Source organism: Meles meles, chromosome 1 (genome assembly GCF_922984935.1).
Source record: "Meles meles chromosome 1, mMelMel3.1 paternal haplotype, whole genome shotgun sequence".
Lineage (NCBI taxonomy): Eukaryota > Metazoa > Chordata > Mammalia > Carnivora > Mustelidae > Meles > Meles meles.
This window is the reverse complement of record NC_060066.1, coordinates 186,285,289-186,312,515: the sequence shown is the minus strand read 5'-3', so window position 1 is coordinate 186,312,515 and position 27,227 is coordinate 186,285,289. Positions and strand designations below refer to the sequence as shown.

The 27,227-nt window shown below is 51.2% G+C and overlaps 2 protein-coding genes across 6 annotated transcripts in view; one reads left to right on the top strand and one right to left on the bottom strand.

Annotated features, from left to right (window-relative positions):
* The first annotated feature begins 1,981 nt into the window (after positions 1-1,981).
* PPIE (peptidylprolyl isomerase E) lies at positions 1,982-16,449 on the top strand. The gene is made up of 10 exons (XM_046002562.1): positions 1,982-2,039; positions 2,983-3,081; positions 3,681-3,724; positions 4,203-4,229; positions 5,583-5,664; positions 6,371-6,471; positions 8,310-8,433; positions 14,588-14,773; positions 15,722-15,864; positions 16,040-16,449. The coding sequence occupies exons 1-10, from the start codon at positions 2,009-2,011 to the stop codon at positions 16,106-16,108; spliced, it is 906 nt and encodes a 301-aa protein (XP_045858518.1). The 5' UTR covers positions 1,982-2,008; the 3' UTR covers positions 16,109-16,449.
* A 2,475-nt stretch (positions 16,450-18,924) lies between these two features.
* The window catches only part of BMP8B (bone morphogenetic protein 8b), a 32,957-nt gene continuing 24,654 nt past the window's right edge, over positions 18,925-27,227 (bottom strand). Inside the window, exons 5-9 of one of the 5 annotated variants that reach the window (XR_006818032.1) lie at positions 26,691-26,770; positions 26,011-26,121; positions 25,462-25,464; positions 24,480-24,632; positions 22,407-22,539 (exon numbers count right to left, since the gene is read on the bottom strand). Coding sequence is in view for 3 of the 5 variants with exons in the window: in XM_046002549.1 (XP_045858505.1) it covers positions 22,163-22,539 (377 nt within the window). In the remaining 2 variants the exon portion in view is untranslated. The other 4 variants (XR_006818033.1, XM_046002518.1, XM_046002528.1 and 1 more) reach the window with 4 other exon arrangements.

The window sequence follows — 27,227 nt, the reverse complement described above, 5'->3', positions numbered from 1 at the left end:
GAAGCCGGGACAGTAGCCCCAGGCAAAACACCACAGAGTCCCATGGTTCTTACCTGAAGTCCACCAGGTTTTCATGAATAAATACTTCTCAATTTTTTACGTGGCTGAGGCACAGGGGCTCAGGAGCAACTGTGCCAGGTTCTAGAGACATAGATCCAACATATGTATTTTTCATTATTCCACACCCACTTAAAGGATACCTGGCCAGATTCTTCTTGACAGTGACCGTATGGGTCTGGAATCGTGCCAGGGACCCAAGGAGATGCCAGAATCAGATCTCAGAGCCTTATTTCTCTGAGCATCTCCATGGTTTGGTCTGAGGTTGGTGCGGTCAGCTACTGCTTGGCTCTGGGAACACAACAGGCACAGGCCTTGGTGTCCAAGTGGGACAGAGAGACATACCTGACTATAGTTACAGGGTGTGTTTTTGATTGGCTTCTGGGTTTGAAAGCTGTGGCCTCCCATCTACAGAAGCTGAACTAGGACCTCTGACAAGGACAGGCGGGTAGCTCCTGATGGAAGCAGGGGAGAACCAGACAAGCAGGGGCAGAGGTGAGGGAAAAGGGCATGTGGTAAGGGCCAGAGTTAATATGGAGGTTGGGGTTGACTTGACACAGCCATGGCCCCTTGTCAAGGGCTCTAGGAGCCTTGTTATTAGCATTCATCAGTGTTTAAGAAGGGAGCTCTGGAGAGTTTATGTTTATTTTGAAGAGAGATCACCCTAGGAAAAAGCTGGAGCTTGGATTGAAGGGGAAAAGCCACCAACTCTTTCCTAGTCAACTGTACATTAACCTTCTGGTCTCCAGGATTCCACCCAGGCCTCTCTGGACATAGTGGTCAGAGCACTATCTTAAAACATAAAATGTGACCATGAACTCCCCCAGGATAACCTCCAGTAGCTTCTCCAAGCTGCCAAATCCCTCACGTGGCATATGGGGCCCTGCTTGGTGTGGCCACTGCCCACTTTTCCTGCCTGATCTCATGGCCCTCCTCTGCACCCTCTGACCTTTTCATTCCTTGAGCATGCGCAAGTGTCTCTCCCTCAAATCTCCCTGCTTCCTCCTCTCCCTGCTGCTTCTTCCATTAGGCTTCAGCTTAGAGGAAACTTTATTATTATTATTATTATTTTTTTTTTTTTGAGAGAGAGAGAGAGAGCATGAGTGCATGCATGTGAAGGGGGAGCAGACGGAGAGAGAGAGTCTTAAGCAGGCTGCACCCAGCTAGGAACAGGAGGTGGAGAGCAGAACTGTCTGCCCACACTGAGATCATAACTTGATCCTAAGTCCCCCGCTTAACTGACTGAGCCACTCAGGTGGCCCAAGGCTTCGGCTTAAATGTGACCTCATAGAGGTCGTAACCTACAGCTCTATGAAAAATAGGTGGTCTCATTATTTTCTACCCCAAATGGCAATCTGTGATTTATGTACTGGTTTATTCCAAGAGTCGCATACTTTTTTCCTAAGGAGTCAGGTGGTAAATATTTCAGGTAGGTCTCCTGATCCTGTGTGAAAGAAGCCACCCACCATATTTAAAGAGATGAGCGTGCCTGCGTTCCAATAACACTTTATAAACAATTAATTTTCACCTGTGACAAGATACTCTTGTTTTAAAAACTCTCCACATCTATTTAAAAATGTGGAAACCTGGGCACCTGGGTGGCTCAGGTCATCAGCCAGGGTCCTGGGATCGAGCTCCCTGCTCAGCGGGAAGCCTGCTTCTCTCTCCCCACTCCCCCTGCTTGTGCTCCCTTTCTCACTGGCGGATTGGCAGATTCCTCCCAGGCGGGTTTCTAAAGCACGGGACACCGACGGACCTGGTCGGGACGCAGCGTTTCACTCATCCCGACACACCTCCCTCTACCCGAGACGCTTACTGACAGCCGGGGGCGGGGTCTGCGGGCGCCTAGACGCGGGGGCGGGACCACAGGGGCGGGCAGGGGAGGGGCGGGGCAGGGGCGGGGCGGGGGCGGGACGAACGCCGACTTCCGGCGGGTGAGCGCGGGAGCAAGATGGCCACTACCAAGCGTGTGCTGTACGTGGGTGAGCAAATGCAGAGCTGGGCGGTATGGGGCTAACCGGGCCGGAGTGGGTCTCGGCGTCGGGCAGGAACGCGTTTACGGTTGCGGAGGGTGGCGAGCCTTTGTCTAGGCCAAATCGATGGCGGTATTGGTTTGCTTCGGGGAGTTAGCCCCAGACTTCCGCAGTCTTTCCGGCTCCTTTCCAAGTCGGCTGAGATCTAACGGGAACCCCTTCACCTGCTGGGCCGGGAGGATTGGCAGAGGAATATTATGAGGCTCCAGATCCTCGCGCTCTTTCATGTTACAGACTGTCACTGCAGCGATGGCTCAGTCCTGGCCCCTGCGCTAAAGGACGGAGTTCCCAGACTAACCCAGCAGAAGTGAGAAAAACCTCCGTTGCGAAGTTTGATGAGGGCTTTGTAGCCTAAGTAGGGGCAGCTGTGTTTACTGAAAGGGAGCAGCAAGAGCAAAAACCCGAAGGTGTGAAATAGCCTTACCCATGGAGCAAAGGGGTCCTCTTGCGGGAAACCCAGAGAATTGAGGAAGCAGAGGGAAAGAGGGTGAAATGATTGACAGGGCCCAGGTTGTAAAGAGCCTTGTGTTCGCTGCTAAGGAGTTTGTACTTTATCCTGAGGACAGTGGGAAATCTTTGAAGAAGTTTAAGCAGGGAAGTGATGGATTAGAATCTGCATGTTCCTGGGATCGCCCTAGTTGACTGTGTGGAGAAGGAGGCCAGTTAAGAAGCTATTGCAGTAATCCTGGCGCTAAGATGAGCGTCTGCAAGAAAAGGTGAAGAGGTGTGTTTCATGAGGATGGTTGAGGGAGCAAATGAGAAACGTGCTTATGTACCCAAAGGACTGAATGGAACAACCCCTTCTCCTTGGCTGTCACTTGCTAACTGGGCTGCAGGAACTTCTCAAGAGAATGGAGGACAGTGGCTCAGAAGGCGCTTGGCATCTTTGCAGGTGGGTTGGCAGAGGAGGTGGACGACAAAGTTCTTCATGCTGCTTTTATCCCTTTTGGAGACATCACAGATATTCAGATTCCTCTGGATTATGAAACAGGTGAGTCCTTTCCATGTCTTGTTCAGAATCCTAATAGGAAAAGAATTTGAAAAAATTCTAAATGTGCATTCTAATATGGTTTATATGTAGGAAAGTTCAAGAGGGTGCCTCATTAGGGCAGCAGGACAGTGATCTTTCTAGTTATAGCAGCATTTTTCTGAGGATCAAGAGTGAGCATCCTACTCAAGGTTTTAGGATTCATGCTTTATGCACCGTTCATGCTTAAAATGTGGGATCAATAATTGAGAAGTTAAATAACTTCATTTTTCTGCTTGCCCTGTATGCTGAGGTTAAGGTTTTAATTTGGCTTTGGTAGAAGAATTGACTGCCTGAAAATTTAGAAGTATAATTCATTACTTAGCCATGTTTTCTAAAAGACAAAGTTCAGTATTGCTTGCAATGTTGTTTAAACTAGGAAGAATTGAAGAAGGAGTTTCCTTCTTCCAAAACAATGATTGGGTGGAATTTCCAGTGTCAGGATATGGCACATGACTGACTTCACTTTCCTTGTAACCCTGTTTCTTCCCATTGCTCCCCGGGGTAATTACTTGTTTTGCCCCCCCCCTTTTTTTTTTTTTTTTTTTTTTTTTTTTTTTCAGAAAAACACCGAGGATTTGCTTTTGTTGAATTTGAGTTGGCAGAGGTGAGAAAATTCTGTGTTACCTGTGTTTAGTCTTTGGCTTCCCTTAGTGTCGTTACTGATAACAAAGGCAGCTGATCTCCCATTTGATTGGGTTTCTAGGCCTCTAACTGATGCTTCCGTAGAGGCAGGAACTGCCGCCTGATGGAAAGCTTCCCCCAGTTAATTAAATTGTAGACTGTTAACAACACAGATGTGCCCCCTCTTTCTCTGCCGAGCTCCTGCAGCTCTGCTCACTGAGCGTTCTTGCCTGGCATCGCTGGTGAATATTTCTTATGCCTTCCTTGAGATGGCAAATTGCTGCACCAGCAGCTCTAAACTCAGCCAGGACGCGCTCTTTATTAGATGACACACAGCCCAGGCAGGAGGTATAGATGGTACTTTTTCCTGTTTCGTTTTGTTTTACTCTGTTTTTCTGTTGCTACGAGTATGTGTTTAGACACCACAAGACGCTAAACTTGACCTTGTCTTTCCTCGACAGGATGCCGCAGCAGCTATTGACAACATGGTATGGCTGAGAATCTTCATTCTTACTGAAGTTGCTTTTGGGTGGTATGGAGGGGCCTTGTGCGTCTGTTGGTTTGCTGAACTGCCAAAATTACAAGGTTGCACAGGGAAGCAAAAAGCTATGGTCGTGTGAGAAGATTCACTGTGAATTAATCACTTACAAGATCAGTCCTTACTCAAACGTCCTTCCCCGTTTAACAGTGATACAAATTCGAATCCTTGTTATTGGCCAGTCTCACCGGCCACCCCATGTCTAGGATAATAAATTGCAAACTCTATGTAAATTGATTGCACAGTGAAACCGCATATATTGCAGAAGAGGCAGAATTTCATGAAGCTTCAGACCAATTACAAGTGAGAAATTCCAGTAAGGATAATGGCAGGGTGTGCTCCTGATGCCAGTGATTTTAATATCCTGGAGAGGTCTTTGGAGGTAATGATGAAATGCTGGAGTATTCGTGATTTTCCTGTCAGATAGGAAGTGCAGTGATGTCACAGCATACTGTTGATAGAATCTTGTTGGAAAAAACACTGCAAATTAACCAGCACCCATTGTATCTTTGCCCTACAAATTAGTGTATAGTTAAACCTGAAATTTTTTTTTTTTTTAAAGATTTTATTTATTTGAGAGACAGAGAGCACAAGCAGGCAGAGAGGCAGGCAGAGAAGCAGGCAGAGAGAGAGGAGGAAGCAGGCTCCCTGAGGTGCAGAGAGCCCGATGCGGGGCTCGATCCCAGGACACTGGGATCATGACCTGAGCCGAAGGCAGAGGCTTTAACCCACTGAGCCACCCAGGCGCCCCAAACCTGAAATTTATAATAAATTTATTTCCCTTATTTTTAGTTTAATCACAATAAAGTCCCATTCCTTTTTTTTTCTCCCCTTAACTTTTTACTGTGAAATTTTCTTCACTGCTCTAAATGGATTTACATGAAGTGACCATTCCTGGTACCATTTATCTTTGGATGATATAGTTCTTTATTCCTCTTCTGTTACCCACTCACCGAACATATTCCTCAACCCCCAGAGATCATTTCTCACCATTTCAAAGCAGATCTTAGCTTTTGAAGGTGAATTCAAGTATGTAGAAACCCTGTAATCCCAGGGCACTCTGGACCTGGAGTCACTCTCAGGAGCACGGGCCTTTGCTAGTATGAAAGAAAGGTGTGTGATGGAGGGAAATTGCCTGCAGCGCCTGGGCTGCTGGGTGGTGGGCACAGAGTTTGCTGCTAGGGGCTCACGGATTAAGGGAGAACGAGTCATGAGTGTGTCTCGCATGTAGCAGGAGCAAATGCAAAGCTGTCTAACTCATAACCTGACGGAGTTTAAGCAGCTAGGTTTTCAATCTTTTCAGAATGAATCTGAGCTCTTTGGACGGACAATTCGTGTCAATCTTGCAAAACCAATGAGGATTAAGGAGGGCTCTTCCAGACCAGGTGAGTGGGGGCAATGTAGGTTCTCCAGCGTGCCCTCCACTGTGGCCCTGGTTGCATTTTTATTCCGATTTACTTGGAAGTAGGTGCTGAATGCCACTCTGGATGGTTCGTGTTGGTAGAGGGCATGAGCCACCTTTGTGGGAAATAAAAAAGAGGTTGAGCTTCTCAGAGTAATTGTTCGCATTAGGAGAGAAACCCTGCTTGATCTCCCATCTTTCTCAGTTTCCTCTGCTTCGCTCCTGAGATGTTTCCATCAAGGGCTGGACCTGGCAAGTCTACACCTTCCATCTCGGCATAGTTTTGTTTTGTTTTAGATTTTACTTATTTATTTGACAGAGAGAGACAGTGAGAGAGGGAAAACAAGCAGGGGGAGCAGGAGAGGGAGAAGCAGGCTCCCCGCTGAGCAGGGAGCCCGATGTGGGGCTCAATCCCAGGACCCTGGGATCATGGCCTGAGCTGAAGGCAGAGGCTTAATTGACTGAGCCACCCAGGTGCCCCTTGGCGTACTTTTTTTACTTGACCTTCTAAGAGCTGGACTTCAGGGCTGACATTCCTAGTGGAAACTTTATACTTGGGAGTTCCCTCAGCCGAAGCCTCTGGCTGAGAGGGCCACTGAGTATGTTCCGCTTTGCAGACAGAAGCAGCTGGCGAGCCATGGGCCGACAGCTTGAATTTCTGAGCATTTGTTCAATTCTTTTCCTTGCAGTATGGTCAGATGATGACTGGCTGAAGAAGTTTTCTGGGAAGACTCTTGAAGAAAATAAGGAGGAGGAAGGGTCAGAGCCTCCCAAAGTGGAAACCCAGGAGGTGAGTTCGAAGGCAGGCGCCTCCCCGGGAGGGGGCTGGAACTTTCCACAAGAGACTTTTTTTTTTTTTTTTTCAAGTTTTTGTGGAGATTTGCAAAACATATTTAAAAGCTGAGAGAATGAAAAATAAGGTCTTAGTATTGTGGTAAAGGGGTTATTGAGTGAGTGAAAGAGACAAACGGTGGGTCCCTTACCTTGTGCTCTGTGTAATGAGCTACTCCACTCTGCCCAGCCCTGCCCAGTCCCGGGTTGATATTGCCTGCCGATGAGGAGGACGCCTGAGGTGAGGAAGGCGGATGAGGGCTCCTCTTCACGCGTCCCGCCTAGTCCTTCCTTCACTGAAGCGCTTTGCCCAGGCTCACGGCCTCCCTCTCCCTTCAGGGGTGGCAGGCTGGTGTGGTACCTTCCCTCAGTCTGCACGCGGGTTTGAGGCTCTCCCTCCCCGGGAGCAGCCTGCGGGCACTCTCTCCCCACTCTGGGTGTCCCTCTCTGGCTGGCTCCTTGGGCTTTCCCAGCGCTCCCTGTGAGTGGTGTTCTCTGGACTTCTTTCCGGGCTGGGGGCATCCCTCTTCCCTTCTTGTCTTGGCTGAAACAGTAGCAGTCACGGATCTTTGCAGCCTCTCCTGTGCTCTTGCCTTTCCTGGCCTCTGTTGTAGTGTCAAGCTGCAGACGTTTTGGCCACCGAGTGTCACAGGCAAGGTCGAGTTGCCCAGAATGGGTGGCCTCCTCTCTCTAATCTTGTCCTCCATCTTGTCGATTTGCCACTATCCTTCCGCACACACACTGACCCAAGCCAGAAACTGGGTTGCAAAGCAAAACACACCTGTGGCCTTCACGGTTGGAGACGCCGTCTGCAGAACAGAGCCTGCGCGTCTTCGGATGCTGCTCAGTTCTCTCGCAGACCTTCCTGAGTCCCACTCCCATTTGTCCCACTGCCCCCCCGCAGCCTCTTCTCCTGCACAGAACAGCAGAAGCTCCCTAGCTGGTCTCTGGTGCAGTGTTCCCTAGCCCTTCATCAGGACAGCTAGAATGATCTGTTTAAGGCACAGACTGCTGCCCTGACTCCTGCCGAGAACTGTTCAGTGGCTCCTACTGCCCATCCCGAGGGATAAAGTTGAGGGGTGCATGCCCCAGCTCCTGTCCCCCAACCTCGCCGTCTCACTTCCATCCTCTGGAAAACCAGTCTGTTTCCCTGTGTCTTTGCTCTTGTGCCGCCTACGCCAGTGTTTATTGCCTGTCCCTTTCTAGACAGGGATTCTGTGAGGTTAGGGGCCTTGTAGTCAACATCTTACTAACTAAAAAGTGAGGTGGAGGAACATGGTTAAGAGTGTGGGCTCGGAGGTGGGGTGATGATTGAAGTTTCATTTCCAGCTTCACCACTTACCAGCCTCTTGGTTTGGACAAGTGACTACACTTCCTTGGACCTCCGTTTCCCCACCTATAAAATGGGGATAAGTAGTGGTACGGCTGGATCGTCAGGATGGTAGTAAAGAGTTGATGAGCTAACAGATGTGAACGTCAAGAGCAGCGCCCTGCTCGTGGCAAGTGCTCTGTGCGTGGCAGCCGATCACAGCAGCCGTGTCCTCCGTGCCCGCGCCGGGTCTCAGCACACGGCCGCTAAACTGAGCCCCAAACCAGTTAGGAATTTTGGATTTTTCTCTTTGGAACACGTGATGCCTGCAAATGTCTCTTATTCCCTTCTTAGCCTTGTCTCCATGGGTTGGAAAACCCATGCAGCCCGCTCCCTGCACCTGGGTTCTTGGTGTGGATGCGGAAGACTCTCTCTCCGGCTTGGGGAGGCGGGGTGCTCTCCACCCTAACCATTTCTTCTGCACCCAGGGGGAGCCCAAGGCAAAAAAGGCCCGCTCAAACCCTCAGGTGTACATGGACATCAAGATTGGGAACAAGCCAGCCGGCCGCATCCAGATGCTGCTCCGTTCAGACGTTGTCCCCATGACAGCAGGTGAGCGGGACTGTGGGCAGGACGCTGGAGGCCGAGCAGGGGGCCTTCCCCTGGGTCTCACTGCCTCCCTTCTTGTGCCCTGGACACTGTTGCTGACCTGAGTTCCTTTGAGGCATCTCAGACCCTGGGTTCTAGTAACAAATGAGTCCAGCCAGGCACTTTTGAAGCTTTATAGTTGCTGCTTTACCCTTTTCTTTTTAAATACGTTCATGGTAAAACAAAACAAAAAATCGGATACAGGTATTCGAACAATACTGAAAGCAGTAAGTAGAAAACGTCCATTTTTTTCTCCCCTCTCCATATGCGGTTTTATTCTCCAAAAGTAACTGTTTGGCTTTTTGTTTTGTTTTGTTTTAATTAATTATTATTATTTTATTTTGACAGAGAGAGAGATCACAAGTAGAGAGACAGGAGGAGGGGGAAGCAGGCCTCTTGCTGAGCAGAGAGCCTGATATGGGGCTTGATCCCAGGACCCTGAGATCATGACCTGAGCTGAAGGCAGAGGCTTAACCCACTGAGCCACTCAGGCTCCCAAAAGTAACTGCTGTTAACAGTTTCTTGAGTCTTTATAGTGTAAATACCAATTTCACTCATTTTTTTAAATCTTAATTATGTTATGTAGACACATAATTTAAAAAGTCAATTTCACAAAGCTTGTTTTGAAAAACAGCAGGACCCTGACCCTGACCCTGACCCTGGCGCCCCACCAACGCCATCTGCTGCTCCTCAGAGGCAGTGGTTTCAACTTCCAGCTGGTTCTTTCGGTGTTTACCTCTGTATTGGTAGAGAAGAGATTTATGTTGCTACTTCCTGGTTTTTTGTTTTAGACCTCTGTTGGCTTCCCACTGTAGGAGATAAGGAATCAGCTTATCCCTCTCGCTGCCCCTTCATCTTCCTCATATAGTTACCGTAAGTTTGGTTAGGCCGCAGGTTATTCTCACTATGTAAGCATCATACTAGGGTAACCTTTCACGCACAGCGTTTTGTTTTCCTGGGTTTCGTAATTGTCCAGTTTTCACACAAGCTTAGTCTTCTGTGCGTTTATTCCTGATGCTCCCCCTGATTCTGCTGCTTGTGTAAATCTCTCCTCATGTTCACACATACCAGATACTCCGTCAGTTTCCCTCCCCTGCAGAAGTTCCTCCTTGGAGCCTTCTGACTCTGCCCAGCCTGGACCGTGCTATCTAGGCCCACTGCACAGCGAGTGTCATGGGGTCTCCTGTGTTCACCTCTTAGGTTGGACTCTCTTTTGTCTTCTTTTTTGGTGTATTCCCTCATTTTAGTAGAAGACATCCTTCTGTAAGCTTCTGCAGCAAAAAGCTTGGGAAGTCCGTTTTTGGAGAGTGAAGACGAAATACATGTACCTTCCCACTTAATGGACAGTTAGGGTGTAGATTTCTAGAGAAGTCTAATGTCGTTCCGATTCTAGATCTTTTACATAAAACTTCTTTTCTGTCTAGTGCTGAGCTGTCCGATATAGTAGCCACTAGCCATATCTGACTGTTGAAATTTAAATTTAATAAAATTAAAATTCATTTACTCGGTTGCATTAGCCAGCCACTTAAGAGCTGTTCAATAGCCCTGTCTAGAGGCTTGTAGGCTGTCTGTCCTGTGTTTTTTTTTTTTTTTAAGATTTTATTTATTTATTTGACAGAGATCATACATAGGCAGAGAGGCAGGCAGAGAGAGAAGGAAGAAGCAGGCTCCCTGCCGAGCAGAGAGCCCAATGCGGGGCTTGATCCCAGGACCCTGAGACCATGACCTGAGCCGAAGGCAGAGGCTTTAACACACTGAGCCACCCAGGTGCCCCATGTCCTGTGTTCTAAAACCATGTGCCTTTGACTAGATCTTACATAAATATGAATATTCAGTGGGCCCCACTGTATTAGTTTTCTCTTGCTGTTGTCACAGATAACCACAAACTTAGTGGCTTATGACAACACAAATTTAAATTATCTCCCATTCTGTAGGCCAGAAGTCCTGTAGGCTACAATGAAGATGGCTGGGTCACTGCCTTCCCTACTGGAAGCGCTGGGGAGATGTTTCCAGGCATATTCACATCGTTGGCAGAATTCAGTTCCCTGCGTCTGTAGGACTGAGGTACCCCATTTCCTTGCTGCTGTCAGCTGAGGGCTGTTCCCAGCTTCTGGAGGCTCGCAGCACCCCGCCCTCCTCCGTCTTCAGAGCCAGCAATGTTGGATCCAGTCCTTCCACATTTTGAATCTTTCTAACCCCACCTGGGGAAAGTTCTGTCACAGGCTCCTGATTATATTAGGCCCATCCTGATAATTGGGGCTATTTTCCCCATCTCGAGGTCCATCCATAACCCTAATCATGTCTGCAAAGGCTCTTTTGTCATAACAGGTTCTTAGCTTCCAGAGACTGGCGTGAACGTGTTTAGGGGGCCGTTACTCTGTGTACCACACCCACAGGACAGTGTTTTATCCTCTGGTTAGGGAAATTTTCTTTCAATTATTTCTTTGCTTTTGTCCCCTCTGATTGATTTCTCTCTTTCTGGAGCCTTCCTAAGTGTTCTTTCTCTATAGCACTCCTTGCTTATTTCCCAGATTCATCTTTCTGGGGACATTACGAAGTTTTTTCTTCCTGTATTTTATGTCTCAAGTTGCTTTTTCCTGAGTATTTTGTATGTTTTGTGTTTGGTCTGTTTGTTTTGGTCTTTGCTTTTCACATCAGATGCCTCCCTCATATGTAAGAATGGGTCCCTAACTATGTGCTTGGAAAACTTTCTAGGAAAACTTCCTAGGCATTGCTAAGGCTTGCTGTCTGTGGGTCCACTATGGCGTGATTCAGTTGGGATCTTCTTCTGTCGGACCCTGGATATCCGTTTCCTGACATATTCTCTTGGACAACTGGGAGTTCCCTGAGAAGAGTCTAGTCTCCTGCTAGAGGCTCTCCACCCAGTGATTAGCCATCGTGGTGACGGGAAGTGGGGGTAGTGTAGCCTAATATCTGTTTGTCGCTAGGGTCCCTCAGCCCCCAGCTACGTCTAGTGTGTCCCCAGCCAGAGACCTTGGCTTTCACCCACCAGAAAGCAGCCTCCAGCCGGCTGCCCACAGGGTTGGGGGAGGATCCGGGGGTTAGCTGTTTTCTTAAATAGCCGACTTTACTCTTTTTAGAACTACCTTCACCTTGGACCTGAGCTTTCGGCATTTCTGCAGCATAGAGTGAATTGGTTCTCAGCTCTACCAGCTTTTAAGATTCAACTTTCTTTTCTTTTCTTTTTTGTTTTAAATGTTTCAAGTTTTTATTTAAAGTCCAGTTGGTTAACATAGAGTATAATAATAGTTTTGGGAGTAGAATTCAGTGATTCATCACTTACGGTTTGCTGCCCTCTTTTTTTCTTTTCTTTCTCCTCTGCTCGTCTGCTTCATTTCTTAAATTCCACGTATGAGTGAAATCACAATTATTGTCTTTCTCTGACTGACTTATTCGGCTCAGCATAATATCCTCTAGTTCCATCCACATCATTGCAAATGGCAAGATTTCATTCCTTTCTCTGAATGAGTGCTACTCCCTTGTGTATAAACACCACATCTTCTTTATCCATTCCTCAGTCGGTGGACATTTGGGCTCCTTCCTGTTGCTGATAATGTTGCTAAAAACATCAGGGGGTAGGTGCTGAGATTCAGCTTTCTGAGGTCTGCTACATCTGGTATGATTCATCCGTCTGTTTCCAAGCTTTCAAAACTTGTATGCTGCAGTTGTCCCCTTTCTCTCTCTCTCTCTCTCTCTTTTTTTTTTTTTTTTTTTTTGGCCTTTTAAACCATTTTTAAGGGTACAGTTCAGGGGCATTGATTGCATTCACAGTGTTGTATGACCATCCCCACTGTCTCCAAACTTCGTTCAGCCCATACCGATCTGCTGATCCCATTAGCCCATTCCTCATGGCCTCCCTCCCGCCCCTGGGGACCTCTCCTCTACTCCCCATCTCTGGATTTGCCTGCTCTAGATATTTCCTATAAATTGAATCATACACTATGTGGTCCTTTCCTTGTAACTGGTTTTTTTCACTTAGTATGTGTTCAGGGTTCATCCACATTATGTGTTGGGGTTCTGTCCCTTTTTTTTTTTTTTTAAGATATTTATTTATTTACTTGACAGAGAGATCACGAGTAGGCAGAGAGGCAGGCAGAGAGAGAGGGGAAAGCAGGCTCTCCGCTGAGCAGAGCGCCCAATGCGGGGCTCGATCCCAGGACCCTGAGATCATGACCTGAGCCGAAGGCAGAGGCTTTAACCCACTGAGCCAACCCAGGTGCCCTGGGGTTCTGTCCCTTTTTGATGGCTGAGTAGTATCCTGTTCTCTGGATATGTGACATGTTGTTCGTTCATTTATTGATGGATATGAGCATTGTTTCTACTTCTGGGCTCTCATGAATAATGCTGCCATGGACTTTCGCGTGCCAGTATGTGTTTTAACGCCCATTGTCAACTCTTTTGAGTGTATACCTAGGGGTGGAAATGTACTCACTTGGCAATTCTGTGTTTACCTTTTTGAGAAATTGGCAGACTCTTTTCTACAGTGGCTGTACCACTTTACATTCCCACCTCCAATGTACGAGGGTCTCAGTTTCTCCATAGTCCTAGTGACACTCGTTATTTTCTGATGATTACAGCCATCCTAGTGAGTGCGAAGCGGTATCTCATTGTGGTTTTGATTGCATTTCCCGCATTTGCTAATGGTGTTGAGCATCTTTTCTTGGTTTTATGGGTCATTTGTAGATCTTCTTTGGAGAAATGTCTGTTCAAGTTTTTTACCCATTTATCAACTGCGTTGTTCATCTTTCTGTTACTGAGTTGTAGGAGTTCATTATATATTCTGGGTATTAAACTATCACCAGATAAAATTTACAGATACTTTCTCCCATTCTGTGGGTTGCCTTTTCTATTGAGTGTCCTCTGATCCACAGAGGTTTTTAGTTTTGATGAGGTCATTTTATTTTTCTCTTATTATTTGTGCTTTGGGTGTCATGTTTAAGAAACTATTGCCAAGGGGCACCTGGGTGGCTCAGTGGGTTAAAGCCTCTGCCTTCGGCTCGGGTCATGATCCCAGGATTCTGGGATAGAGCCCTGCATCGGGTTCTCTGCTCAGCAGGGAGCCTGCTTCCCTTCCTCTCTCTCTGCCTGCCTCTCTGCCTACTTGTGATCTCTGTCAAATAAATAAATAAAACCTTTAAAAAAAAAGAAAGAAAGAAATTGTTGCCAAATCCAGAGTCACAAAGGTTTGCCCCTATGTTTTCTGGTAAGATTCTGTTTATTTTTTCTTTAAAAAAAAAAAAAAGAAAGAAAGAAAAGTAAAAAGAAACCAGGATGCCTGGGTGGCTCAGTAGGTTAAGCATCTGCCTTTGGCTTAGGTCATGATCCCGGGATCCTGGGATCAAGTCCCACATTGTACTCCCTGCTCGTGGGGAGACGGCTTCTCCTCCTGCCTGTTGCTCCCCCTGCTTGTGCTCTCTCTCTCTGACAAATAAATAAAATCTTCAAAAAAAAAAAAAAATGAGTTGCCCTCCATTCAGAGTAGAGCAGAACTGGAACACAGGTATTCAATTTTCCTTTTTAACTGGAGTCTCTCTAGTCCTTTACAGTGTGAGGATCACAAAGGTTTGGAATCCACAGCATATTTTTTAATGAAAATACAAATACTAAACAAATACAGTTTATTAGAATCTAGCTACAGAGGTTTTTGTTTTGGGGGGGTTGTTGTGTTTTGTTGTTGCCTCGAAGACTTTGGTGTTATTAGAGTAAATGGGCTGGGAGTGATGGGAAGGGGGTAGCTGTCATGGCAGCCACTGCCCTGAGTCATATCAGATGTCCATCCCGATGGCCACGAATGTGCCGCAGGTCCTGCCATGCTGCCCTGCCTCATGGTTTTCCTGCCGGTGCTGCCCACAGCTCCTAGCCCTGCATCCTGCGCCTGGCCCCCATGCCCACTGTGTGGCGCACCCCAAAGTCCATCTTCACATGGTTGCAGCAGCTCAGCTGGGACTGTCCGTGGCCCCACGGCCCCTGGCATCTTGCTGGCAGCTTCGGTGGCTCGCTTCCATCTCCCGTGGAACATGAGGCACAGTGCTCCCACGGCCCGACGAACGGCTCTCTTGTTTCCTGACCTCTGCACCTTTTCCTTTCTCTGCACCAGAGAATTTCCGATGCCTGTGCACCCACGAGAAGGGCTTTGGCTTTAAGGGAAGCAGCTTCCACCGGATTATCCCCCAGTTCATGTGCCAGGGCGGCGACTTCACGAACCACAACGGCACAGGGGGCAAGTCCATCTTCGGGAAGAAGTTCGACGATGAGAACTTCATCCTCAAACACACGGGACCAGGTAGACGCTGATGGGGTGCAGGGGGCTGAGGTCTGCAGGCGAGCCAGCTGGTGACCCAGCGCCAGTGTGTGGCCTGACCGGGGTTGGGGAAGCGGCATCCATCTGTGTACTCCCTGCCGTGCACACCTGCTGTGGTCTAGCTCCAGCTCGGGCCTGCCGTGGTGAGCTGGGTCCATCAGCCCCGCAGCCCCGTCTCTCTGTCGGACATAACCTCTCTGCGAGCAGCTGGTCCCCCAGCAGCTGGAAAAAGACAGCTGCTATGCTGCGTGATCATCTTGAAATTCAGGACTACACTTTAGGGGCCTGAGCTGTGCTACTAGAGCCCCTCAGGGAATCATGCTCGCTCCCTGTCCGAGACCACCGTTGCCCCTTCCCTTCATTCCCGAAGCCTCCACAGCACCCTCCAAGTGGATACATGGCCCCCTGCATCCCTCCCAACGCACCTGCTCTGCCTTCCCTCCGAGGAGGGGGCATGAGCTGTCTCCTACAGGTGGCCCTTCTGCTCGTGGCCTGGACCCCATCCCCTCTCTCCCACCAAGGAGCGTGGCTTCTGTAGTTGTCCCCCTGCTGCATTATGGCTGCGTCCCCTGCTCTGCTGGATCAGCCCAGCAACGTGAACGTATGTGGTATCGATCTTTAAAAAAAGAGTCCTCCTTTGACTTGTGTGAGCTGTCGTCCATGCCTCCAATGCCCTGGCAAGGAGAACTTGTTGGAAAAGTGCAGCCTTCTTGCCTTTTGTTCTCTCTCTCCCAGACTTCGAGCCCCACCCTGTCTCTGAAGCCACTTTTCCCACAGATGCCAACAGCATCATCTTGCCCATGGCCAGTTCTCAGCCCACATCCTGGGCCGGCTTCCAGCAGCATTTCCACTGTCCCATCTCCCGCACAGACGTCCCTCTGGGGATTGGGGGCCGGGAGAAGGGGGTGACATGCTCCTTCTCTCCCCCAGGCCTGCTCTCCATGGCCAACTCTGGCCCAAACACCAATGGCTCCCAGTTCTTCCTGACGTGTGACAAGACGGACTGGCTGGACGGCAAGCACGTGGTGTTTGGGGAGGTCACAGAAGGCCTGGATGTCCTGCGGCAGATTGAGGTGGGTGGCTGCCCGGGCCCTGGGCCCAGTGGGACAGCTGGAGAGGGGGGCCACGGCTTCTCCCAGGGAGGGCTGCTTCTGCTCAGGCAGCAGCAGGCACCTGGAGAGGGCATCGCTGAGCTGCTCTTTACTCTCCAGCCTCCCTGGTTTCTCTCCCTCTTCTGTCCCCACAAAGGCCCAAGGCAGCAAGGACGGGAAGCCAAAGCAGAAAGTGATCATCTCCGACTGCGGGGAGTATGTGTGAGTCTGCGCTCGCCATCTCTGTGCTGCCCCTGCCTGTCCAGGATCCATCCGCCTAGGAACCAGCACATGAGGTCGTCTGTCCCCTCTGCAGCGAGCAGGGGTGTGTGTTGTGGCCCTTCTTGGGGTCAGCTTGGAGCAGCTCTTCTGCAGATACGGCCTGGACTCCCTCTGGTTCTCTCCCAGGTGTGGCTCTGTGCCCGGGAGTGCACAGAGGCACCGCCTTCCCCACTGGGGACGGGCTGCGCGTGGCCTTTTCCAGGCCTTTGCTGCCATGGCTTCTCCTGGGCCCACCAGTGGGGCTCCTGGACATCGTCTCTGGTAAAATAAACCCTCGTTCTTGTACTGCTGAGTCCAGCTAGTTCCTAGGGGTTGTCAGGGATTGCGTCTGTGGCTGAGCGGTCCTGCTGAGTTAGGCTGCCAGAGGGGTAGGGCTTAGCTTTCCTTTCCTCCCTTGGGTGGATTCCCGGAGATGCCAGGTGGGAGATCTGAAGCCCAGTACCCTTGTCAGACTATGGTCAGGACAATGGAGATCAGAAATACCAAAGACATCTCTGTGTCCGGCTGCCTCCACTCCTGAACTCCTCCTGGCCAGTCAACAATTCATTTGTTTCTTCATCGTCAGTCTACAGAGGTTTTTTTAAGTAAGCTCTACGCCCAGTATGGGGCTTGAACTCGTGACCCTGAGATCGAGAGTCGCCTGCTCTGACTGAGCCAGGCGCCCCCATTCTACGGTATTTGTAAATGCTATTTTATAACTCAAAAGTGCCTTCTCTGTGCCAGGTATTTTGCTTATTTATCTGGAGGCAGAAGGTCACCCAACTCTGTGGGCCTAATTCAGCCTGCTGCTGCTTTTGTGCATAAAGTTACTGGAATCCAGCCATATCCATCCATTTACATATTATCTGTGGCTGTGTCCCTACTGCAGGGACAGATATTGTATGGTCCCTAGGTAGAGCTTTCCAGAGAAACAGAACTGGTAGGATAAGTGTAGATGTGCATATAGAGATGGATTTATTTTAAGGACTTGGCTTCATGATTGTGGGGTTTGCAAGTCGGAATTCTGGCAGGCTGGCAGGCTGGAGACCCAGGAAAGAGTTGATGTTGCAGTTCGAATCCCAAGGCTGGCTGGAGGCAGAATTCCTCCTTCCTCGTGCAGTCTCTGTCTTCTCTCTCTTAACAGCCTTCCACTGATTAGATGAGGCCCACCCACATTATGGAGGGTAATCTATGCTACTTCCAGTCTGCTGACTTAGATTGATCACATCTGGAAAGTACCTTCTCCAGCAACATCTAGACTGGTGTTTTACCAAAAACCAGCTATCGTGGCTTAGCCAAGCTGACACATAAAATGAACCAACACAGCTTCAAAGCCTAAAATATTGACTACTCGAACCTTTACCGGAAGAGCTTGCTAATGGCTGAAAGACATGGCCCCACCCTGTGCTGGGCTCTGCTCCTTCTAATGCAGCTACTGCTCATGTCAGGCTGGCTTCTCTCTCCCTTCCCTCTCCACATATTGCTTAGTCAGATGGTTTTCAAGAATCCCTCAGCTGCTGAAGGCCCCAAGCAGGAACTGAGCCCCATGGTCACTAGACACCTCTCTGTGATTGGGTTACTAGGACCATTCAGAATCCACTGGGCTGGGCTTTTTCATCTTGAGATCTGGACAAGCCAGGTGCAGGAGAGGCCTGATGCCTCCTGGCCCTGGTGGCCCCAGGAGCGCTCCTGTGAGGGATGAGGGCATTCTGGCCCTGCCTCTGGCTTTTCTGGGCCCAACAGACTCCCAGCCCTTAGCTGAGCTCCTGCTTGGGGTTTCTGTCTCCTTGTGGCCAGGATGTACCACATGGTTACCCTTGGCCCTGTGGGGCTCCAAAGGAGACCTTCCCCCAAAGCACAGGCCTCCACTGTGAGGGCAAACGCTGGCCATCACAGGTCAGTCACTAGGAAAGTTTGTGTTTAAAGGGCATAGCATGGCCACCTCCCGAGAGGGGACTAACTTCTGTGACAATGACCTTGTTGCTTTCTGTTCTTCCCTGGTAGCACCCACTGGGCACCACTGCCCCTCCCAGTGCGCTCCCCAGTATCCACAGGTATTATCGTATCCACAGTGGAACCCTATACAGAGGGAAACCAAGGCTTGGGTGACATGCTGCAAAGGTCACCCAGAATATGGCAGAGCTGGGATAAGAAGCTTGGCCTGCCTACACATAGTTTAATGTGGTCCTGGGGGGTTTACTGGGCTCTAGCCTCAGGCTATGGCAGGGGCCCAAGGCCCTGGGGGAAGACACAGTCATGGTCCTGTAATTAGTCTGGACCCTCTGGGGAGACCCAAGGAAACCACGCTCTTCTCTGCCAGGCAGGAGGGGCCTGGGGCCTGGGGCCTGGGGAAGAGTGGCCCCACGGCCTGGTTCAGCTATCACAGCCCAGCACCAGCCTGTTGCATGGGAAGTCTCTGCACTGTCAGAAGTGGACCTGAAGGTGCCATGCAGCATTTGCTATGGCCCAAAGGGCAGATTGCCTTCCTTGGTCTGCCTGGCTCCCATCCAGGGTGGCTTGGTCGGTGTGCACATTGCTCCATTGTGGCAAACAGGGTTGGGTTTTGCCAGTGCGCAGACTCCTTTGGGCTGTGGCTCTGAGATCAGGCCTGCGGCTGCTGGAGCTCCCTCTCAGACAGCACGTCTGCCTTCAGGCGCTGTGGGCTCTAGGTGCCAGTCATGACAGCCTACAGCAACCCTCCCAGGAAGGCATTAGGGACCTACTTTTTAGTTGTGAACACTGAGTCTCATAGGCTTCAGGGGTTAAAAATCTAAAAAGCCATGTTTTCAAAAAACATTTATTAACAGGAAAAATTTTTTACTGCATAATAAAGTGGGAAAAGCATATTTCAAAGCAATTTATAGAAGACGGTATGATCCCAATTTTGTAAAAATATCTGTCTATAATATATAAACATCTGTATGTGTATATGCTAAGAAAAAAGCCTAGAAATAAATTCACCAAAATATTAAGTGTTTATCTGAGTCATACAATTGTGATTTCAGTTGCATTTTTTCCCCAATTTTTCCTCCAAAACTGCATTATTTTTGTAATAAATGAAAAACCCATTTTTTTAAAAGGTGGGTCAAGCTTTGTACCTTCAGCAGGCTGGTGGGATCCCCTTGCCTCTGGGAACACAGGGAAAGATTCACAGCCTTGGCCATAACCAGGCATTTTCCTTGGGCCTTGAAAGCAAGTGGGAACACAAGGTCTTCCCTCCATGGATTGCAGGGTCTAGATTTTCCAGGAAAAAGCACAACTCTGAAATAAATACTCCTTCACCTACAGCACACTTTCTGGGAGGAGGTTTAGTGGACAAACGTGGAAAGGGCTAAGCAAATCAGTAAATTCTTTTGTAATGATGCCACCAGGCACCTGTTGCTAAGTGTTCAGATGGCAGACATTGTCCTAAATGTGAATGTCCATATGTTTGTAATGGCCTGGAAGGAAAGAACCAATACCTTGCTCCACAAAAGAAAAACGGATTCAAACCCATTTGACTTCAAAATTCTGTCCTCTTGCTATGCTGCCTCTTTTTCTATTTCTTAGGGATTTTTCCATAATGGGTCACTTCCCCACCTTAGAAAACTGTGAACACTGATACACTGACTTGGCCTCGAGGCCAGCCTCGCACTGCCCAAACCAAGACAGACCGCTGCGTTTCTTCTCAGCCTTTTCCCACAGGCCCCCCCTTCCTGGCAGCAGTCGCTGACTCCACAGAGCTGTTGGTGCGTGTAACCAACGGCCCGTATTTATCCTTCTGGTCCCGTGCACCCAGATAAGCCATGCCCTGAGTGAGAGAGGGAAATGGTGGCCTGTGGGCTGTTCCCTGCAGCTGCTGTGCGTGGCTCAGCAAACAGGTAACTGGGAATACATCGCATGCAGTGAATGCATGCAGTATCCTGCAATAAACGGGATAAAATGCGTGGGCCTTATATCCATTCACAATTGTTTCTCTGCTCAGGGCTTTTTCTGTGCGCTCTCATTCAGTGATGGCATGGATGGCAACGGTTGCTCTAAGTCTGACCCAGGTCGGCAGGCAAAGGCTTACTCTTCAGGTGTTGAGCGTGCAAAAGGAGGGTGGCGACCTCCAGGCATTCGTGCCATGCTCAGCCTGACAGGTGAGGTGCACTCCTAGTCTATAAACCTTTGAGTGATTTGACAGACATTGCTGGTGCACCCCGAATTGTGCTGGACTGTTGGCGGGGCACAAAACATACCAGGTGAAATAAAAAGTAGTTAAAATAATTGGCTAATGTTAAATTTATATTTGCCTAAAGGACAGTCCTTGATGTTAGGAAGACAGAAGCATCAAAGGACTAGAATGGCAAACAGGTTCCCTATTATATACCAACTCTGATCTGACTGCCACTGGATCCCCAAGTTCAGGATCATGAGGCTGTTTCTTGGCACAGTGTGAGAAAGGGCTGGCAGACAGATTTCTGGCAGGAGGCCCTTTGGAGACCCAAAAAGCCCACTGCCTTCAGGTACAGATGGAAAATGAGGCCCAGAGGGAGAAGTCACCTATGAGTCTGGTCTCCTATCCTGTAGGCCAGAGTTTAGATCCCTGCACTGATGGGGAACTCACCACTTTGTCAAGAGTCTGGGCCCAACCTCTGTGTACAGGGAGGGTTTCCCTCTGTGCTCGCTCCAGACTCGCCTCCCAGTCCCTGTGGAGGGGCCGCTGTCCTGCGGGGTCCCCTGCAGCAGGGCCTCAGCGTCCACACCCGCTGTCCCAGGCCCCTCCTCAGGGTGCGGAATGACTGCTGAAGGACTCATCCTTGGGCACATGGGGGGGCTCCACCTCGGCTGGGCTGTGCCTGTGGGGTGGGGCGACCCCACGAACTGCTTTTAATGACAGTATTTTAGGATTCGGGCAGCTGGATTCTGTGCCAGCAGGTAAATTACAGGCTTAGCAAGTCAGAAATCAAATAAACAGCCCAGCTGCCTGCGGTGGCTACTCCAAGGAGAACAGTGGTTTCCGGGAACCTCCCCACCTGGGGCCAGCCACATTACTGCCTGTCACTCCCCTGGGACAGGGGCCTTTTCTTTGGCTCACAGGTCTCGAGAAACAGGATGGCGCTCCAGGGCACACAGGGTGGTGCAGATTATGACAGCCTGTTTCTGACAACTTCCGGACATACACAGGTGCTGGGAGGCCCTAGCCCTGGACACAGGCTGCCCAGGATCACAGAGGTATGGCTGTGGATGAAGGGGATTGCTCCTTAGCACGCCAGAAGATGGCAAACAGTTTTTACTTCATGTGTCAACTCTGATCTCTTGGCAGTGGCTGTGTGGAGTTTTAATATGGATCATTTTGAAATTCTATACAGGTTTGTAAAGAAAAAATATCAAGTTTGATGACTGATGTTTGCCATGCCAAAGAGAAAGCGAAATGATGTCATCTGTGCTGAGCGTTGTCCTCCTGGACCACCCAATGTATCTACCTGCTAGGCGCAATAAAAAGGTAACTTTTCCAGGGAGCTGAGCTCCTCATGATTCAGTGTGCGGACAGACAGGTGAGTGAGGCCCTCCAAATTTTTTGTTTCTACAAAGGTCAGATGTCCATGCCCGGCACTTCTTCCCCAGACAGCAGAGGCAGATCAAGGCAGAAAGTTGGGAGGAGACAGATGCCATCGGCCTTTGCCCTACATCATGTTGTTCATCTGGCTCGTTCTTGAGTTGACCCACATGCCTCCCAGCAGGCTGATAATTCAGATCCACGACAACAATGAGGGCGAGTCCACATTCTAACAAAAGTGCCCAGCAAATGCCTGGGAGGGGCAGGCAACCGGAGGTGGACTAGACCATGTCTACACATATCCATGCCCTGAAATGAACTGTGAAGAGCCCGAGGTAGCCATTTGGGGTCCCAGGTGCTTCTCAGTTCACCCCATATTACCCCAAGCCTGGGCCAGCAGTGGACAAGAATAGGTCCTCAGACTTTTGTTCCAAATGCAAAATGTTGGGCAGCACCTGCTTTTGGAGGAGGAGGCTGGGAGAGAACCTGCTTGATGACTCAGACCACCAGGCCCGGAGGCCAAGAGACCATCAAAACCTCAGGCAGAGAAGGGGACAGAGGGGTCTGGAGAAGATCCAGCCCTGGCAGGAAGGAGAGAGGAGCACAGATACATTGATCTGTGAGGGCCAACCCGCCGAAGTCTGGCTGGGTTTGAGGGTTTCCTGGCTCTGGAGAGGGGCCTGTCCTGGGCGGGGGGAGGGGGGCCCCTGCGGTGGGCACTGGTCTCAGTGGCAGCCGCAGGCCCGGACCACCATGTTGCGGTGCTTGCGCAGGATGACATTGTTGCTGCTGTCGTAGTAGAGCACGGAGGTGGCGCTTAGCTTGGTGGGGGCGCAGCATGCCTTGGGGACTGCATCCGGCTTCATCAGGTGCACCTGGCCGGAGCAGGGGGCAGGCAGAGGCGTGAACATGGCGGCCTTGCCCCGGCACCCCCGCCCTCACTCCTGCTGGCCCCAGAGTCTCTGGCCACTCACCCTCCCCTGCTCTGTCCTCCGCCTGCAGCCCAGGCAGGTGCTCACGCAGGGACCTGCCACATCCTGTCCCCCTGTCCCTCTGCCCTGCCCTGCTGCCCTCAGGGCCTACCTACTCCCCTCAGACAGGACACCCCTGCACATGGTGTACCCAGGAGCCCTCCAGGGACCCCTCTGTCCTCTGTGCTTTCATGATGTGTCTGCATTGTCTCTTGTCCCCATTAGCTGTTTGCCATCTGTCTCCCCTCCCAAATGTGGGCCAGTGAATGTTCCCAGAACCAAACAAAGCCCAGAATCCTCGGTCCACCACCGTAGTGTCCGGCACTCTTACTCCTCAAAGCACGTCCCAGCCCTGACAATGACCTCCAAGGCAGCTCTGTTCTGGGCAGACGGAGACCAAGCGTGTGGAAGCTGCACATGCTGCCGAGTCACGTGGCTCTTGGTGGTGGGACGGGGACCAGGTGTGGGGATTTGTGACCCTCCTAACAGCCTGACTGCCAGCAAAGAGCCTTCCTGAGGGAGCAGCCTGTTCTCAGCCTCCTAAAAATAGTTCTCCTGAGCAGTGGCAGGATGGGCTGCCCTACCTGTGACTCCGGTCCGGGGCCCCCCACAGGGAGGTGACCAAGGTGGGGAGGTGGGCAGGAGAGAAGATGAAGCCTACCACACCCAGGGGTGGTGGCCACCCTGCAGCCCAGGACTCTGGACCTCTCGGAGCCTGCCTAGAGGGACCCAGACAAACCTGGCTGGGGGCAACCTGTCTGGCAGCTCCAGGTGCAGGGACAGTGCTTGGTGTTCGTGGGTCCATGTGGAAGAAACCGGGAGACACCGGCCCACCTGCACCAGCGGCCCATCTGCACCAGCCATGGGGCTCCACATGTCTGGAAACCAGGGAGGGCCTTTTCTGCACTGGGGTGTTGGGGAGAAATCAGGCACTGCAGGGGTGCGGCCTTCCTGAGACTCCCCCCAGACAGGAGCTTTGTTAGCTAAGGACAGAAAGAAGGCCTTTTACCCTATCTGGCACCAAACAGAATGATCCATGGAGGCTAATGTGCCATTCCATTCAGCCTGTCTTTGAGCCTCTGGGGGACCAAATTGGAGGGTCACTTACTGGCTATGCATTTTTGGGTACAAATCATGCATCTATGGAGCTCATTTTCTTTTCTGCCAAATGAATATAATGGTTCTTTTCTCATTTCCAACACGAACATATCTAGAACATGTATCCTGTGCCAGCTCTGCCAGGATGGAGCACAGAAATGTCCCAGACATGGTCGCTACTCTCACAGACTTAGTGGGGAGGAAGGGGAGACAGGGAACATTCCAGTGGACAAACAGGACCCATGGGGGTTGGCACAGCACACAGGTCCTCAGCACTGGGAGCATAAGCATGGTGACTGCCCCCAGCAGGGAAGGGCCACAGACATGAGGTGTGCAGGTAAGCAGGTGATAGCTGGTCCCAGAGCGGGGGAGGCGGCCTTCGAAGTGGGGGGAACAGCAAGTGCAAAGCCAGAAAGGTGGGAAACTCAGGCCATCCTGGCATTAGGCCTGTGCAGAGAGATAAGGACACGGGGGCATGAGGGGATGCTGGCAAGGTCAGCAGGGCGGCTCGTGAGGAGCTCTGTGTCCCAGGCTCAGCCTTCCTCTGGGGAATGATAGGAGGCAAGGCGAGTTTCTGAGCTGAGAACAAGGTGCTCAGCTGTGCTTTAGTGGGGCCCCTGACTGCTGCGTGGAGAGGGCTGGGAGGATGAGCCCACAGGAAATGCTTCCTTCCCTTGGTCCCCAGGACACCCCAAGACCCCCATCACTGCCCTGGCATCCCCACAGAGGAGGCCAGTCCTAGCCACCTTTCCAGTGTCTGCAGTCTTCCCAGAGGAGCTCATCTGTTCCGAGGACTTGAAGCTCAGCCACATGCCCCTCTCTCACAGAGCTTCAGCCTGGCCGCCTCTCGGACGTCAGATCTGTCGGTTTGGTTTCCCACCGGCAGCCCTGCTTGAGATCTAATGGGACCCCAATCTTATGGTGCAGCTGGTGCAGAACTGCTGTCCCCCTTCCATCTCGTCCCCCAGCAACGACTCTGCCCCCGACAAGGCTCCCCATCCCTGTCTTCACATGGCCCTCACCTGTGGGCTCCTGGGTTCCTCCCACCCCACACCGATGCCCATGAGCAGCCTTACCTCCACCCTCCACCAGTTGCCCCCACCCCTTGTCGGGTGACCACAGCAGCCCCTCACTCAGCTCTCCGCCTGCCCCACCCTTGACCCCATCCATCTGCGTGATGCTGCCAGTTACTTCTAGAGTAAGTCAGATCATTGACCTAGTGTTGCTAAAACCCTGCACCAGCTTCTCAGTTTCCTTGGAAATCAGTCCACCCACCCAGCATCCTAGGTGGGACCATAAGCCCCTGTGCACCAGCCCCTGCCCAACCCCAGCATCACCTTCCCAGCTGCCCCCCACCCCCACTGCCCTGCAGCCTGAGTCCACCCAGCCATCCTGACATGGGTGACCATCACCCATCGCCCCCGTGGGCCGGAGGAAGCACACACATCTCATCACTCCCGAGCTTCTCCCAGGAAAAGGGCTCCTGGGGGCAGCCATTCCCACTGGGTCTGAGAAAGGCATTGTCACCACAGGATCAAAGCTGCTGTTGCCAATATGTTTACTCTCCCTCAGAAACATCACGTCACCTATTACTAGATTAACATGGGGTGGATTCTACCTAAATGTTCTAGAAAGAAATCTCAACCCTTGAACCAACAAACATTTAAAACACTTAGCAATCAACGGCAGCTTGTGAAGGTACCCCAGCCACAGCTCCCGAAGCCATACCGTCTGCAGAAAGCACAAAGGGAAAAAGTGCCAGCGGGGAGGTGAACAGGGGAGGCCGGATCCCAGCAGCTCAGCAGGGCACACCTGCGCCCCTCCCTGCACACACACGCAGTAGGCAGCTGAGCGCACATGCATGTCACTCATGTGCACACAGTGATGTGTGTGTTCAGAGCACATGGGCCCCAGGAGGGATGCACGTCTGTTATGCAGGTGCCGTGTGTCTGACTATGAGCAAGCATGTCTTGTAAATCTGGGTACCCGCATACTGTCTGTGGAGTCCTCACACGTGTGTGTGCAGTGCACAGAGGTTGGTGTGCACCAGCAGTCAGGGTAAGTCAGGTATATGCAGGTTGAGGTGCATAGGCGTCTACACGGCCAGCACGGCCATACAGGCACCCATTTCCCTCCAAGCGCGGGCCGTCACTGCTCATGTGTGCAGGGAAGGTTCTGGGCAGAGAGAGCCCCCTGACCCCCTGGCAGGGGCTTCCATTCACCTGGCTGTGCCAACCCCCCTCCCCGGGAGCCGGACCAGACAGACGCAGTACTGACCAGGGACTGCAGGATGGCATGGTTGGTGGCATTCATGCATGAATCCAGTGGGAACGAGCACTCCCCCTCACAGTAATAGGCCGAGTAGCCTTGGGGGGCAATGACCCAATCCTGGGGGTGTAAGGGGAGAAGGTGAGTTCCATCCAGATGCCCCCTCCTGAGCTCCTGAATCTAGCACCCGGCACAGGACAGCTCGGGGCTGCCCCGCATCCATCCCCCAGCCTCAGGCCAGCCAGCCAACCCCAGGGTCCCTTCAGACAGGCTCCCTCAAGAGGCTGGGCACCACCGGGAGACTCTCAGCAGGTAGGGCTGGGCACAGCTCTGTCCCCCTCATGTGCAGTCAGCCCGGGCCTTGTCCTTCCCACCTGCCCCCACTGCCCACACCTCCTAGAGCTGCAGTTCCAGCAGGTGCGCAGGCGCGCTGCCCGCCATGGCCTCCGTTTCCCTGTTGCAGATATGACCTGTTAGGGCTGAGGATTCAAACCATCCCTCTTTTCATGGTTTTTACCAAAAAGCACTTCTCACAATAAAAGGAAGACATTTTCCCTTCAGAAAACACAGAAGAACCTAATGCATGAGAAAATGAAAATCGCCCATAATTCTACCTCCTCCTGGAGCTACACTTAGGATCTTTGGGTGGGGACTGTCATTTAAGAAGGAGGAGGAGAGTCAGAAATTACCAGCCAGCCGAGGTCCTGGAAGCTGACATAGAGCTCATGCCGCCGGCAAACCTGCCTGCCGTGGGCGCCGTGAACATCGTCTGCAGGGACAGAAGCACAGGTATTTTCTGGGGTTCCTGCTCACGCAGCTACCCCCGGGGGCTCCCAGGGTGGGGACAGCCCACTGGGCACATTTATTGAATAAATGAAAGAAGAGGAACTAACGCATGTGGTGTCATAAAGCCCATCCTGCAGCTCTGTTGGTGCCCTGACCCAGCTTGAGAAACTTCCATGGCTCCAGGTGGCTCCCGATAGCTACAGAGTAACCCTGCACTGAGCCCAGCCTCCTTTGACTTCCAACCTGTGGCCCCGAAGGCACCAATAAAGAGGCCAAGGGGGCCCAGGACATCAGGCCACTCCTCCTCTGCAGAGACACCTACTGACCTCCCCCCACTCTTCTGCCGCACCCGTTCCACCGGGTTGAGTGGCTCCATGGAGGCCAAAGGGCTGACTCCCTACGGAAGAAAGGAGGGCAGGAGGGCAGGGCAGGCCCACCCC